The sequence below is a fragment of the Leucopleurus acutus genome (genome assembly GCF_964270905.1).
Source record: "Leucopleurus acutus genome assembly, chromosome: 16".
Lineage (NCBI taxonomy): Eukaryota > Metazoa > Chordata > Mammalia > Artiodactyla > Delphinidae > Leucopleurus > Leucopleurus acutus.
Window position 1 is genome coordinate 13,590,269 of NC_139158.1, and position 16,255 is coordinate 13,606,523.

Genomic DNA, 16,255 nt, shown 5'->3' on the forward strand with positions numbered 1-16,255 from the left:
CTCTAGAACCGGGAGAAAATATATCCAAAAATGTCATTAGACTTGACATGCATCAAAGTTTGAACCAATTTTATGTCAACCAATAGTAATAAAAGGCAAGCTACAAACTGGGAAAACATATTCAATCCCCTAGGAGCACAAGATGGTTGCTTCTAAGCCAGACTTACAATCTCTGTTTGTTCATCTATAAAAGGAAGACAGTGGGCAGAATGCCCCGTAAGCTCCCTTCATCTCTCTCATGTTTTATGGACACACACCTTACGTGCCAAGTTCACGTTCATCGGTCATACACACAGACTCTCGCGTGCATTTATGGCTCGTGGTTCTCTCTGCTCAGAGCACTTTTGCTTTCCCATTAAGCCAGCATCTGGAAAGAGAAGAGCTGTATTTCCTTTCCCATCACCGCAGGTAGTTCTCATAATCCAGACCCTCCACTCCCTTCAGTGTGTGATGTGTCCTCTGAAAGTGGACAAGTAATGCCAGGCTGAATTTGCTCCTTTTCTCCTTGCGGTCACTCTAGGAGGCAAGCAGGCAGCATGGGGAAACTGAGGCACAGAGGAGCAAGTGCCTGTGAACAGGCTCTTTTGGGTTGTGCTGGAGCAGCCTCTCCAGCACAACCCAAGCATCTTAAGTTCAAATCCAGTCCATTTAATTGCAGAAAATTTCCTGAGCCCTACCCCTGCCTAAAAGTGCCCGCAGGGAGTAGAAGAACGACCAGGAAGCCCAGACCTGCTTCCTTCCGTGGAGAAACAGAGCTTTAACATCAAAGGCAAGAGGCACTGAAGAGCCCGGTGTCTTCATCCATTCATTTCTTCCTTCCCTCAGCAGATGGGCCTTGAGTACCTACTGCAGTCACTGGTGACGACTGTGTTTGGCGGTTGATAAGATACAGCCCCTGCTCTCAAGCGGTTTAGACTGGAGGAGGAAAGACCAGGAAACCTACAGCGTAGAAGATGTGAGAAGAGTGAGATAGCCTGGGATGCTGGGTGCTAAGAGGCAGAGGTGGCCCAGTTTGGCCAGGGTTTAGAATGCAAGAGGGAAGGATGTGCTGAGAGATGAGGCAGAAGAGAGATGGAGAGGAGGCTCTCCAAGGCCTCATAAGACATGTTCCAAGGCACTGGGTCTCACACGTCAGTGCGCAGCAGAATCATCTGGAAGGCTTATGACAGCACCAGCTCCTGGGCCCCATCCTCAGAGTTTCTGAGTTGGGGGGGAGTGGGGGGCGCTGAGATATTGCATTTCTAACAAGTTCCCGGTGATGCGAGGATGCTGTCCTGGAGAGTTTGAGACTTGACCCTGAGGGCACTGGGGAGCCCTTGAAGGTTCATCTGCTGCTGCGGTGGGGGGCAGTGTGGTAATGATATGTTTATTTATTTATTTTATTTATTTATTTATTTTTTGCGGTACGCGGGCCTCTCACTGTTGTGGCCTCTCCCGTTGCGGAGCACAGGCTCCGGATGCGCAGGCTCAGCGGCCATGGCTCACGGGCCCAGCCGCTCCGCGGCATGTGGGATCTTCCCGGACCGGGGCACGAACCCGTGTCCGCTGCACCGGCAGGCGGACTCTCAACCACTGCGCCACCAGGGAAGCCCTGATGATATGTTTAGATCAGGCACAGCCAGTCCCGGAGGAGTTCAGAGAGGGATGGACGCTCTGGAGCCATCCTGACCCTCAGTCCCTACTGACTCTCCAGTTCTTCCCTCCCAGGGTCTGGAGGAGTAACGTACCCTAAAAGTCTTGGTGGCCGGGGAAGTGGAGGTGGGGAGTCGTGGCCTGAAGGGGGTGGTTGTGTCAGCCATTTAAGAGGCTGCGTCTTGGGAGAGGTCAGATGACAAGCCAGTTATCCACCCCCACTAGTCTTGGGCGGGATGGCTGGGAGAGGAGATGGTGACGTGGTGGTACTGGGCCAGGAGGGCAGCTGGAGCCTGGACACTGAGCCTTGGAGATGCCCACTTCTGGGCCACCATGCTGTACGTGGGCATCATTTTGGGAAATGCCAGGAGTAGCTTTTAGAACGCTGAACTCCCAGGTTTCCTCATCCGACCTTCTGAAGAGGTCCCATCTGAACTGAGTGCTTATTAACTGCGAGGTAACAGACACTATCACGTGCAGGGATTTGCGTAGTCAAAAACCAGCCCATGAAGCCAACTTCTGTGAATGAGAAAAGGAGTAAAGATGGTCCAGTAAATGCCTCCCAGAGACCTGAGGGCTTCCTCCCATGGCTCGAAGCAGTGCCTTTTCACCTGGGTGTTTCAGGGGAAGGTTCTCTAAGCCACTCAGGAAGTTTTTGACTGAACCTGAGGGCCAGGGCATGAAGGCGGCTGCATCTGCCTTTCACAGCCCCGCGGCCACCTCCTCCCAGGGCTCCCTGCCCTCCCCATGTACCCTGACTGCTCAGAACCCCGGTCTGACACCCTTGTGATGCCCACATCTCCAAACGGTCTGGGGCAGTTCCCTGAGAACTTGACCTTCCAACCCCTTCTGTCCAGAGCCTTCACTCGTGTTGCATCCCCTCCCTCAAGGTCCCACCTGGTCACCTGCTAAACCCATCCAGCTGGAATGCCCAGGTAGCCTACCTCCCAGACAGCACAGGTGAAATGTTAGGAGTGTCTTTGCCCTGGTGACTACCTGCCTACTCCCTGCCAGGACAGGAGCCGGGCACCAAGTTCTCCTCTCCTGCTGGGAGCTGGGGGCCTTCACAGCCCAGTACAGGGGGCCTTGTTGGGAAATAGCTAGAATTCATCGTTCACCCATTCCACCTGCATGCAGAACTTTTCCAAATGAATTCTCCTTCCGTTTAGTTGATGATGGAATGGCAAACCAGATCAGGCTGGTCTTTGCTCCCCCGCCCCCCCAACTCTGGGATGAATTCCTGTAAGTGGGGACCATGGTCGTTTTCCAGCAGCTGATTTTTTGAAAGTAGACCTAATGTTTCGTTTTGGTTTTTTTCTCTTCCACCACATGTTCTGAATTAGAGTGCATCCTTGGTACTGCTCTCCAGCTGCCAGGCTGCCCTTCCTCACGCTCACCAAGGTTTCCTCCCCCTCCGGCCCAAACCCGCTCCCCCTAGGCCAGGAGTGTTGCCCCACCAGTCACGTGCCTTGGCATCTTTTTAAACCACTTCATAAAGTGCTGCTGGGCAAACAAACTGAATCAAAGCTCCCATATCAAGGCAACTCCCAGAAGAAGGAATTGGTGTTCCACAGACATTGTTAGTTTAATTAATGGACTCTGTGTTGTAATTTATTATCAAACAGCAATTAAACAGAGATGAAATAGGCACTGAGGAGGGTAATTTCCTGCCTTGCAACATGTGTTTGTCAACAAGATGGAAACGGTTCCCAGCCACTCAGAGAGCCCTGCTCCATGACGAGCGAGTGACCAGCCTTGCTCCTGTCTGGTTACTAATTTGCATTAGTAACAGCCGTTTCTTTTCTGAGCCAGTGTTTTATTTAAATTTCTTTTTCTTTAACCTGGCTGTCTTTTTATCCTACAATTATTTTAAAATAAATTTTATATCACAAACATAAAAGAAACAGACGTCAAGGGCACAGTGGCGGCCTTCGGTGTTGGCTTGAACCCATTCAGAGCGGGAGGTCTTGTCTAGGGAGGCCCAGGGCTCTCCCACACACTCCCAGCTTTTGCCATCCTGGGCCCGGGTCCCCGTGGGTCCCTTCAGTGCAGCAGCTAAGGTCTCCCTGCAGGGTTATTGGCCGTGGGATTGCCCTCCTCTGCCAGCCCCTTCCTGTTCTCTCTCCCAGCCCACCTGGTGAACCTGTCAACCTTTCCCATTCTGATTTCCCTTGAGGGCGGAGGTCAAGAAGGGAGAACAAGGTAGGCAGTGCTGGGCCCGGGGCATCATTCTTTCACTTCGTGGTGCTCTCGAGTCCCTGCGACCGAGCTGCTGCCCGAGGTCCCAGTGATGCAGCTTCATGGGCCAGTGCCGTGGCTGGATTGAGACAGGGAACAAAAGGCTGACAATAAACCCATTTGGGGTTTGGGTAACGTTTATCCTATCAGGTAAGTAGTGACTCCCCCTGCCGCTTTGAAAGTTGAGATTCAGGTAATGCCAGGCCACTTTCCAGACCATCCTGTGACTCCTGGTCTTGGATCTGGGTCTGGGCTGGTCTTGGAACTCCTGGTCTGGGCTGTACATTCGTGGGAGGGGACGCATCTCACATTCTTGAGCCCCCAGACGTTCTCTAGCTCCCAGCAAGGCATGGAAGAAAGACTTGAAGCATGCGTAGGGGCGACACATCCAACCTGAACACCAGCTTCACTGGTCATGGGGACCACCCATACAGCCTCACCAATTCCAGTGCGGGCTCCTCCCTCCCGAGCTGTGGACTGACCACAGCTTCCAGCAGCCCCGCCATGGACAGAGCATGACCGGCAAGCATTCCAGTGCAGTGGCCCTGGGGACTCCACGGAACACCCTTTGAAAGAGCTACAAGCTGCAAAGGATGTTCTTAAGACGAGGTGTGCACCTTGGAGAGGAATTGAGAGAAGTCAGGCTTTGTTCCAAGGAACTCTCCTGTCCAGTGGGTTCCTGGGAGGGTATCACAGGTCTCCCCTGTTTGTCCTTCGGTCAGTACGTTTAGTCTTCCTCTCCCCTCTTTTCTGAGAAGCTCACATTCCCTCCCTCAGTTAATTCATCAACAGAATGACAGACGAGAATTCTTGTATCCCATAATTAAATGTAATCTCATCTTGGACTTATGCCTTGATGGCTTCGTCGTTTAAGCAATCCATCATCCAAACACCTTGTCGCGATGATGCATTTTGCCAATAAGGCGCTAGTGCCCCACGGAGTGACAGAGCTTAGCCTGCGGGGGGCACTCGGAAAATGCAGAAGTTAATGACATCCAGCAGCCTTGGCTTCCAGGTGAAGTCATGTAAGGGGTGGGCTCAGAGGACGGAGCCACGAAGAGCACATAGGGGTTAGCACCCAGGGCCAGATGGCTCTGCCCCAGCGAACAGGCCCGTGATTCCGGGAGCAAGCCTCCCACCTTCCGTAAGAAGCAAACCCTGTCATCCCTCGATTCCTGGGAACCACCACGAGGTCAAAGCAGAGCCGCCTTAGACGCAGTGGGAAAACAGGGTTGGAGGAGCGAGGGCAGGTATTTTTTACATTTGGGAAACCTACACACACACAAAAGAGACAACGGAAAGCAGGAGAGACAGTACCGGTGCTGAAGCGTGACATCTCGGAGGTTCTGAGCTGCAGTGTTTCCACTTCCCATCTTTTACGCGATATTTTGAAAAACCCTGCCCCGCATTCCGGTGCGACACTTAGAAATCCGTTATGCTTCGCGGCAGATTCTCTTTTTCTGTTCCTCTGACTCATCTTCTCTCCAAACATTCAGAACGTTTCTGGTTTTATTATTTCAGGGCTGTTAGCTCCTGCCTCCCGGGCTGTGCTATCATCTAGCCCGTGTGGGCATCCCTCACGCCCACCCTCTTCGCAGACCTCGAAGGAGAGCAGGGTTACTTGCTTTCTGCTCCCTGAGACTTTCCCGAGCCGTAGCGGGAGACCCAAGCCTCTTTCTCTGCCATCTGCTTTGCTTTGCTTTTCTATTTCCAGTCCTTGGTTCCCACTTTCTAATTATCCCTGAAAAGTAGGTCTCACAGACCACAGACAGGGAACAGGGATGCTTGGCGTCCTAAATGGCATACAGAACTACAGACACATGTATTTGATTTTGCTTAAGGGGGACCCCAGGTTAAGGAGGAATTCCTGTACTTGTTCTCTCTTGCCAGAATGGGTTGATGAGCTAGTCTTCCCAGAAAATCGGAGTTACAGTCATAAGTTGTTTTCCAGTGAAGAGTCTTAGTTAAAATGTTACATCTCCTTGGAAGTTACTGGGTGTTGTTTGTTTGTTTGGGCCACTCCGAGGGGCTTGTGGGGCTTGTGGGGTCCTAGTTCCCCAGCCAGGGATGGAACCCAGGCCCTCGGCAGTGAGAGCACGGAGTCCTAACCACTGGACCGCCAGGAAATTCCCATCTCCTTAGAAGCTGAGTTAATCTTCCTCCAGACACGATAAGTGATGCAGGCAGGTTTTGTGTTGCTGTTAGGCTTGGAATAATGAAATCAGATGGAACACTAGGGTGGTGGCCACATTAGCAACTGAGCCTTCCTACCTTGCCCAGAGCTACTAAATTCAAAGCGAGTCACTGCCAATCTTCTTCTTGTTCCCTAAAGGTGCGACAGCGTTATGGTGAATTTGAAAAAGACAAATTTAAATCGTCTATAATCCTACCACCCTCAAACAACCATTATCATTTCTGAGGCTTGCTTTCAGCCTTCTTTTTTTTTTTTTTCAAAGAAATATGTTGCTCTCTTAGGTGGTTTTCGTATCACCGAATTAATAAGGAAACAACATTGCTGCTTCTGAAGGACAAGGGGGAGGGTGAAACCACCTAGTAAAAAGGTCTTTGTGGTCTTAGCACCGTGAGATGCAGCAGAGCAAATACAAAATGTTTGAACAGTCTTGTCCCCTGACCGTTCAGTTCAGAGTTTTGATTTCTCTTTGGAGCAGTGGTATCTGTTGAGTGATTATTTCCAAAGACATTCCTTGTTTGAAAGGAAGAGGATCTGAGAACATGGCCGTTCAGCATTAAGGGTGGAGCCTAATGTCGACTGAAAACAAAATGCACAACCTAAAAGTTGAGAGTTAGGTTTTATTCAGCGGACATTCTTAGAACTTCGAGCCCGAGAGACAGCCTCTCAGATGAACGCTGAGAAGACTGTTCCAAAGAGGAAGGGGGGAACCCAGGATACGTAGGAGTTTTTACAACAACCCCAGGTAGTCAGAAGAAAAGGTTACGGTAAATAAAAGAAAACTAGACTTCTCAAGTTACGGAATTTAGCACTTTTCTATGTATGGGAAGATGCAAGAGTCTGGGCTCACTGACACCATTCCTTTGATATGCACCTCTGCTATCTGGGGCCAGTATCCTGTGTTTTCTCATTCTGAGGCTGCACCGTCTGGGGTGGCTGCAGTTTGATGACTGCTAGACGGCAGGTACTCTCTGTTTCCTTCCTGAGTTCCCTCAGGGCTCACCGTCCAGGTGGCTGCAATCGCTGAGGACTGGACCTCCTTTGTTTACTGATAGGGCAGAGGCAATATTTTATTTCTCGCTAAAGAGTTTAGGGCTAGTGGAGTTTAGGCCATTGGTACGGGATGACGGGGCCTCTGGAGTCTGGGTTTCCATCAGACGCGGCCAAAGGAAGACCGAAGTGTGGGTGGCTGAAGTTTCTAGACTGTCCTCATTGTACCATCTGCCTGGCCCAGGAGCTAGGGTTGTCCAGAGTGCCAAGCATGAGACACTTTGCTGGAATTCCACCCACACGGTGGACCACTGAGTTCTGTTGTGGGCCATGTGAGTTTGGGGGTGAGGCTTTGGGAATCCCAACGTGGTGTCCTCCCCAGGCAGCTGAACATTCCAACTCAGTGCTGAGGGCAGAGCTGCAGAGGCCGATGGGGCTCCAGGTGCGTCCCAGGGGACAGCAGGCCAGGGGTCCTAGGACAGACCCTGGTGTGGCTCCACATTTAGTGGGTGATGGGGCCAGAGCACCGGACACCAGAAAGGTGGGTGTCACACCAACCAAGGAAGAGCAGAGCCAAACACGGCTGCCCAGAGGGCCAGTAGCCAGACTGCACTGCATGTTCAATGCAGTAACAAGAAAACCGTGGGTAAGAGGAAGCCAGACTGGATTGGGTGCAGGGGAGAAAGGGAGGTGAGGAGGTGGAGGCATGATGCAGAGAACTTTCCGGAAGCTCGGCTTTGAGGGAAGGTGAGAAGACAGATGAAGTGGCTACGAGGGACTGGCACTTGTAAAAGCATGTTTAAAAGCAGAATAAGGGGAATAAAAGACTAAACAAAAAGAAACTAGCTACGTTTCTAAAACATTAGTGGAAGATCTAGAGAACAGTGAGAATTAATGCTCAGAAAGTAGATGTCTGTCATCTGAATTTGAGTAAAACTATAATTTCCCCTGCATCGAATTATGGGATATTGGAGCAGAAACGTAGGCTTTTTTTCCTAAGAGGAATTTATGAATTCGCCTCAACAGAGACATGGAAATCAACTGATCCACCAACCCAGGTTTACCCTCCCAAGACCTACAATTTCCAGCTCACCTAGCATAGCTTACAATGTTGAAGCCCCCAGATTCCAGGGAAGGGCGTTCTTCCGGGGAGTTCCGGGGACGCGTTCTCTCCGTGGAACATGAAGAGGCCGTGGCACATGGTGGGCAACGTACCAATGTTTAACGTTGAATGAAGGACACACAAATGGCCTATTAACTCCTGGGGCAGGGGGAAGGGGCCAGATGCTTTGGCCAAGCCTGTGTGGTGGCCCTGGGGTGAGCCCAGGGTGGCTTCAGGCTGGGACAAGCACCAGGATGCACTGGTGGGCTCAGCTGGGAGGGTGGAGATGGGCAGCATGAAAGGAACCACCATGCCAGTGGGAGTTTGGGCTTCTAGAATCGACGGAAAAAATATAGTGTCTGCGTTGGAAAAAAAAAAGGGGGGGCGTGCCCTGACTTTTGTAGGGTCATTGTCATGGGTTAAATAACATCCTGCCAATGAACGAATGAACACCCCCAGAACGAGGCCCGGAGTATGATGGGGGTTCAGTGATGATGGAAACCTCGTCCTAAATCTCTGGGGCTGGTTCCACATCAGAGCATCTTCACGCCCGCTCTCACGTGTGGATGTCATAACCAGGCCCACGTCTAACTCCTCTGTTGAGGCTCTGAATTTTCGGGTGGTCCAGGCTGATCTAGGCTGGCTTCTAGCCGATGGCTTGCCTGGATTCATCAGGGAACATGCCAGGAGCAGAAAACAGGCTGAGCTCTTCTTCCCCCACTGCAGAGGCACTGCAGGAAGGGCAGAGTCCAAGAGAGAGGCCATGGGCGCTAACGCCCCAGGGCAGGCATCCGTGGATCACACAGTGGCTTTGGGGATGCTGAGTGTCAAGGGTCCAATTCAAGGCCCAACCCTTTCAGGAATCTGGCCCATTCCAGGCAAGGGCATGTAGGATCTGGACCAAACCAGGGAAGGGAAGTGGGGGAGGGCAGGGGAAGGACAGGAGCAGAGCAGTAGGGGATGGGGGGTCAGGCGTCCAACCCAAGAAACGCACACACCCAGCCCAAGGGAGCTTGATGGGCTGGGTAGCTGCCTGAGGGTCCCGGGCTGCCCAGCAGTATCGCTGAAGCCGTTGGGGCAGCCTCCCCTGGGCAACTGGTTCTGGAGACAGTGGGAAGCCTGGAGTGGCTGAGTGTCGGGAAGGAACTAGGGCTGGGAGATGCTGGCCCCGGGAGCCCACACGGGAGCCGAGAGGGAGGAAGAGGAATCTGTAGTGAAGCAGGAACAAGGCCCCAGTTCTCCACTGGTGTGTGAGGTCTGGGGAAATAAGGGTAACAAACACACGGGGCTTACTATACACTGCATCCTCTTCTCACTAATTCATTTGGTTCCATAACTACCCCATGAAATAAATCCTAAAATTAGCCCCATTCTGAAGATGAGGAAACAGACTTCCAGAAGACAAAGTAACTGGCCCAGGGTCATAAAATTAGTTAGTGGCAGAGCTTGGATTTCTTAAACAGGCTCCAGAGTCTGAGTCCTTAACCATATAATATGCTGTCTCCTTTGATGACACAGCACAAAGCCAGGCTGCTGTTTGAGTTGGCAGAATGAGAAGGTGAGACAGATTTAACTAAGATCAGCTGAAAAGGGAAAAAAAATGTTTACCAGCATTTCCATACCGTACCAGGATATAATCCTACCTTCCTATTTCACAGATAGAGACAAGAAAGACACGCATCTGCTTACTGAAAAACAGCGTCTGTCTCGTTGAAAAGCAGAGTCTTTGCTCCTCTGGCCCATTTAGCATTGAGGGTGAGGTTGGCAGGCATGCTTAGGAATTTGCTCCTGGTCCTTGGGAAGTAGGACAGGGCTACACTGCTCACCCATCCCCTGTCCCACTTGCCTCTTCCGACCCTCATCCTGGTGCTTCCCCACCCTCAGGACTCCTCTCCCAGAGGCCCCCAGCTCTCGCCACAAAGCTGTGTGGTCCAGACCCTGCCATTCCCGTACCTCCAGGCACACTGCCCCAATCCATCCACTCCTGGACCCGTCTGCAGGAGAATCAACCTAAGGTTTTGTAGCACAAATATGTCTCCCCATTCATTCCAAGTAGCAAGTGCCTTTTCTGGAAACACCGTGCTTGAATCCAGCATGGTGGGTCATAATGGTGGATGGGAGAAGATTGAGGAGAGAGGTCCCGGGGACCATCCCACCCCCCAGGAGCTGGCTCTCTCTGCAGGAACTGTATCTAGTTCCATGGCGTGCCTTGCAGGCTCCCAGATAGATTTTTAAATCAACTTTATTGAAGTATAAGGTCGGTACAATAAACCGCCTGTTTAAAGTGTACAATTTGAGGCGTTCTGGCGGGGGTACACACCTGTGGAACTCCCTGCTCAATCAAACTACAGAACATTTCCATTCCTGCCCCCCCACCACCCGAGAGATTCCTTCTGCTCCTTTGCTCCACCCCGGCTCCCAGGCAGCCACTATGCACCCACTCTGAGATACAGATGGAAATATTTTTTTTCTGTATTCAGTTTGAGTGCTGGCGTGCCCTGGACAGTGATGGAGAGAGTCTATTTGTTTTTTAAAACGTACACATGTACACATAGTCACCAGAAACCGCTCTTGTGGCTTCAGCCATGAAACAAACAAATAAATTCACCCCAAAGCAGTTTTGAATCAACAGAACCCATCTCTCTGTCTCCTGGCTAGAAGCTGGATAAACTGCATTTTTCATTTAGCAATGGTTTTCTACCCTCACTAGGCCTGATTTTAAAGTGATAAGAAAGACCCTTAATATGAAAGCCATTGCAAGCCATGTTTTTATTGACAATCTGATAGATTTTGCTGTGTTCCAGAGTTATTCCACAATTATCTGGCTGGGTTTTGTTTACTTGGCCATAACCTGCATATTTGAGTTTTCCCTCAAGGCTGTTAAATGTGGGTTAATAGTTTTACATGCCTCTTAGATCATTTCTAATAGAAAATTCCTTTTCCTCCTAAATGAGAATTAACTGTATTTGAGCTCAGAGGGTTTTTTCCTAATGCATTCAGGTTGTGGATAATGACATTTATTTCTCATGGGCCCAGCAGCCAAATCTGGAATAATCCCATTCAATTCAAAAGACATTTATGGAGCTTTGGCTCTTTGCGAGATACTTTTCTTGGTCCTTGTGCTATATAACAACGGGTAGGATGCTGCGGTACTAAAACAACAATGACAAAAATCTGTAACAGGGAAACACATGTTAATATCGCACAAGTATGTAAGCTGAAATAGATCACATGGTGGGGTGGCTTTGTGGAACGAAGCGAGATGGGGGAGGGGGAGGGTGGGGCTATAATTTATTCAGGAAAGACTGTTGCCTCTTTTTGGGAAACTGCAAGTCATCTGTCAGACTAAGCAGAGAATCAAAGAGTTAAAACAAAAGGTGAGTTGGGGACCTATAGTAGAAGATCATGGTTACAAGTTTATTCATAAATCCGTGGGCATTGGGAGCCATTGAAGGTTGAGGCAGGGAATGATAGAATCTGAATTTGCAGGATTGGGAAGGCCAAATGGAAATTGTGAAGGGCTGGAAGGGGGACCAGTTTACAAGCCTAGTGCAGCAGTTCAGTTCCCAGAAGAGTCTTAGCTGGGATGTTAGGAGGAAATAGATGAGAAATTGGACCTTCTTATCTGTGCTTCTGAATCTGCAGGTTGAACCAACGGAGAATCATGTAGTACATATTTCTTGAAAAAAAATCCACGTGTAAGTGGACCTGCCTTGTTCAAACCTGTGTTGTTCAAGGGTCAACTGTATAAACAAGAGAATTGACGCTCACATAAAAACTTATACAGGACTGTTCATAACAGCATAATTTATAATAACCCCAAAGTGGAAACAGTCCAAACGTCCATCCCCTGGTGCATGGACACACAGGATGGTCCAGAGGAGATGGGACTATTCCATGCCTTGAAGGGAGGCACCAGAGGATATGAATCCACGTTGTCCCAAAGACTGGAGAGGAGGTAACTGGGGGCTGGAAGAATGAAAGGAGACATTGTGGAATGGAGAGAATTGCGTTGAGCTCTAGGAGAGTTGAAGCCAGAAAGTTCTAGAAGGAGCCCAGTAACTAACATTTCCAGGCAGGGAAACAGCTGAAGCAAAGCCCTGGAGGCAGGAAAGCAAGTTGGACATGCAGAGGATGGGAAGCGGAGGTCCTTACAGAAGGAGTACTAGGGAGTGGGGAGTGGTGGGGCTGGACTAGATGGGCTCTCAATCCAGGACTGGGGAAACTGGGGGACCTGGTGGATGTCAGGTCTCAGCACTCACCACCTTTCCCCTGACCCTGGCCCCTTGGCCAGGCCAGCAGAGCCCATGCATGTGGCCTCCTTGTACGGGCTCCCGGGCTCCCGGTGTGAGAAACCACCTTCCCCCAGAAAAGAAATCCCGCAGGGCCCTCCTCCCCTGGGGCTGGATACGTGGCCTTTTGCAGGTCCCGGAAGTCTGGGTCCTGGATACGTGGCCTTTTGCAGGTCCCGGAAGTCTGGGTCTTATTGTTTTCATGTCCTAAAAGACTTCAGAAAGGAGAGCTTCTAACTCCCGGTGGCACTTAGCTTCACTCTTTAAACATCTGGGTCACAGATATGCTCAGTTAGTTAATGTTCTGAGCGCCGCTCACGTGCCTGCTGGGTAATAGATTGATTCATAATTTCAATAAGCAGCTGTGTGTATCTTTCCCCTGAACATAAAGGCAGCTTGCTGTCGTTCATCACTTTGCATTTGATGAATTTAAACACATTCAGAGAGACGTTGTTGAAAGAGGGATGGGGCGGGGCTTATGATTTTTTTTTTTTTTTACCATTTTGCCTCTAACAGTTATTCTCATTTGGAACTAATTTGGGTTTAAAACACATGTTAACCACATCTCTCTCTCAAGGGCATTTAATAAACTCCTGTCACTTGTTCCTGAGGGGATCAGGCAGCCTCCCTTTGGGGATCAGAACAGAGGGTTTCTGACAGCTTTCACCAGAAGAGAGAGCCCCTGCAGAGCATCTTATCCCCTGATGAGGCACTTGTGTCCCAGGGCGGAGGTACTTTTCTGCTCCATTCCTGGCAAGAAATTCCCAGGCTTTCAGGAACCCAGGATCATCTGAGAGGAGGTCCCTCTGCTGCTCAGCTGCTGGGCCAAGGCTTCCAACCATCGAATCTCTGGGGACCCAAGGATAAAAGCCAGGACCCGGCCAGGTGACCAGATGTCTTCATGCCTGTTTCCTCTTCTTTGAAATGGGAAGGTTAATAGCACCTACCTCACAGGTTATTGTAGACATTACATAATTTATTCTCTGTACCATGCTTAGACATGGGGCAGAGTATGCCTCCAATATATGCTGGCTGGTAATATTACTTTGTAATGGATTAGGCATCCGTTGTATATTAATAATGATCATCACTCCTGCTCTAGACACCTCATAGGATCATGAGAATGAACGTGAAAATTGTGCTTGCCTCTCGCCAACCTGCCCTGGAATCATCTCAGTGGGAATACAGCCCCATCCTTGTATTCTCAGTGCCTGTCCCCAGCCTGGGCACATAGAGGACTCTTCAAAACATGTTTGTGGAGTTTAAAGGAATAGCTGTGGCTGCATTTTGTAAATGACGATGTTGATCACATTTGTAATGTGCTCATTCACAAACATGTTCGGAGCCCTTGGTCTGTGATTGTCTCCTAGGAAGAATGAAATAAATTGGACGCGATCCCTGCCCCAAAGGAGTGTGAAAGACAGGTGAACGTATTTGTTCAGAAGTTGGAATACAGGGCTTTAAACAACATGGGCAGTCAGGAGAGGCCAAGGCACCAAACTAGGATGGACTCACAACTAGTTGTGAGAAGGATTGTCAGGCACTATCATCTGTGTATCAGATAGCTATTGCTGCGTAACAACTACCCCAAAACTTAGTGGCGTGAAACAATATGTATTTATTTATTTATTATTGTTTACAAGTCTATGGGCCATCTGGATGGTTCTGTGATCTGGACCAGGTTCAGATGATTTGGGTCAGACTCATTCACGCATCTCCCATCAGCCAGCAGCTCGGCTGAGGGCCGCCTGATCGACGATGACCTCATCCACTTGTCTCGTGGTTGACTGGCTGGTTGTTTGGGCCACGTGGCTATCATCCTTTAGCAGAGGCCATCCTGGCCTTACTGCCATGGTGGCCGTAGGGTTCCAGGAGGGTGGAAATATGCAAGGTGTATACCAGCAACAGTCGCATCCCCCTTTCTGCTACATTCTGTGGGCCAAAGCAAGTCACAAAGCCAGCCAGTATTCAAGGATGAGGAAACAGACTCCACTTCCTAATAGAAATTGCAGCAAAGTCATATTGCCCAGGGCGCATAGAAAGATGTGGCCTTTTTGGGAATCTACCCAATGCTACCTAGCATGTGTTGCAGTGCATGGAGCATAGAGCAAGTACCAGGATGGGGTTGCGCATTTAGGGTATTTCTGCCTTTTCATCATTAGAAATAACGTTGCAATAAATACCCTGTACATAAACTTTCTTCTTCCAGTTGTATTGATATAACTGACATACGGCACTGTATAAGTTTAAGGGGCACAGCATAATGACTTGACTTCCGTACATCATGAAATGATAATCACAGTAAGTTTAGTGAACATCCATCATCTCTCCCGGATACAAAATTAAACAGAAAGAAATTCTTTCTCTTGTGATGAGAACTCTTAGGATTTACTGTCTCTTAACTTTCATATATAACATACACCAGTGTTAATTATATTTACCGTGCTGTACATTACATCCCTAGTACTTGTTTATAAGTGGAAGTGTGTACCTTTTAGCTGCCCTCATCCAATTCCTCCTCCTCCCCACCCCTCTACATAAACTTTTGTTCACAGTTCTAATTATTTTCTTGGGATAGATTTTTTTTTTTTTTTTCATTTTTCTTTTCTTTGGCCGCACCTCATGGCTTACGAAGGGATCTTAGTTCCTCCACCAGGGACTGAACCTGCACCCTCGGCAGTGAAAGTGTGGAGTCCTAACCACAGGACCACCAGGGAATTCCCAAGATTTTGTTGTTGTTGTTGTTGTTGCGGTACGCGGGCCTCTCACTGTTGTGGCCTCTCCCGTTGCGGAGCACAGGCTCCAGACGCGCAGGCTCAGCGGCCGTGGCTCACGGGCCCAGCCACTGCGCCACCAGGGAAGCCCTCCCAGGATTTTTTAAAGTAGATTTATTGGGTCAAAGGAGAGAAACATTTTAAAAGCACACTGCTTATATTTTGCAGTTCCTTTTTGAAAGGTAGTAATTTACCTTCCCTCCAGCCCATCTTAGGCTCACCTTGACGAAACACAAATAATCTCTTTTTTTAAAACGTGGTGTCTCATTGTTTTGATTTATTTTAATACCTAGGAGGTTGAATGCTTTTTCATATGCCTGTTGCTTCTTCGGTGAACTGACTCTTTGGGCCCTTTTGCAGCAGGGTAGATTTAATTAATCCCGGTTTACAAATGAGGAGGAAATGGACGCTCAGAGAGGTTAATTGACTTGTTCAAGGTGGCCCAGCCAGCTGGAAGCAGAGCCAAGCTTTAGAAATCGGATGTCCCGCTTTTTCACTTATTCCTGCTCCCTGCGTTGTTGAAGGCCAGACTCCTGAAACATTGACCGAGGACATGCTTAGAAGGAAATCAGGGAGTGGTCCAGGGAATCTGTATGCAGGCTTAGCAAGCCGTGGGCTTCCTGGACGGGGTGCCCCTGTGAGTTGGGTGTGTGTGTGACAGGCCTGTGAAGGTGGCCGGGACTGCAGCATGGACAAAGTCCTGGGTGAGCCATGTGTCCCTCGTGGTCTCACCTCTACCTCCCGTGGCCCTGCCGCTCTGCTCTCTCCCCAGCTGGCCCGCTACACCAAGGAGGGCTTCCTGCACCTGGGAGCCCTGGGGACCACCACGCTCCTCCCTGACACCCGCTGCCTGGTGGACAACTCCAAGAGTCGTCTGCCCCAGCTCCTGGACTGCGACAAGGTCAAGAGCAGCCTGTACAAGCGCTGGAACTTCATCCAGGTAAGTGCTCCACGGACAGGCCTGGCAGCCCAGAGCATGGGAGGGTGCCGCGAGCGCCCCCGGGAAGGGCAGCCAGCAAAGTGCAACCCACGGTCT

At 49.9% G+C, this 16,255-nt stretch overlaps 1 protein-coding gene across 1 annotated transcript in view; it reads left to right on the plus strand.

Moving 5' to 3' along the window:
* The window catches only part of GALNT17 (polypeptide N-acetylgalactosaminyltransferase 17), a gene marked incomplete at both ends in the record, with an annotated part of 446,557 nt that overhangs the window by 429,456 nt on the left and 846 nt on the right, over positions 1-16,255 (plus strand). Inside the window, one exon of the mRNA XM_082857505.1 lies at positions 15,992-16,159. Coding sequence (XP_082713631.1) covers positions 15,992-16,159 — 168 coding nt within the window. The remainder of the gene's footprint in view (positions 1-15,991; positions 16,160-16,255) is intronic.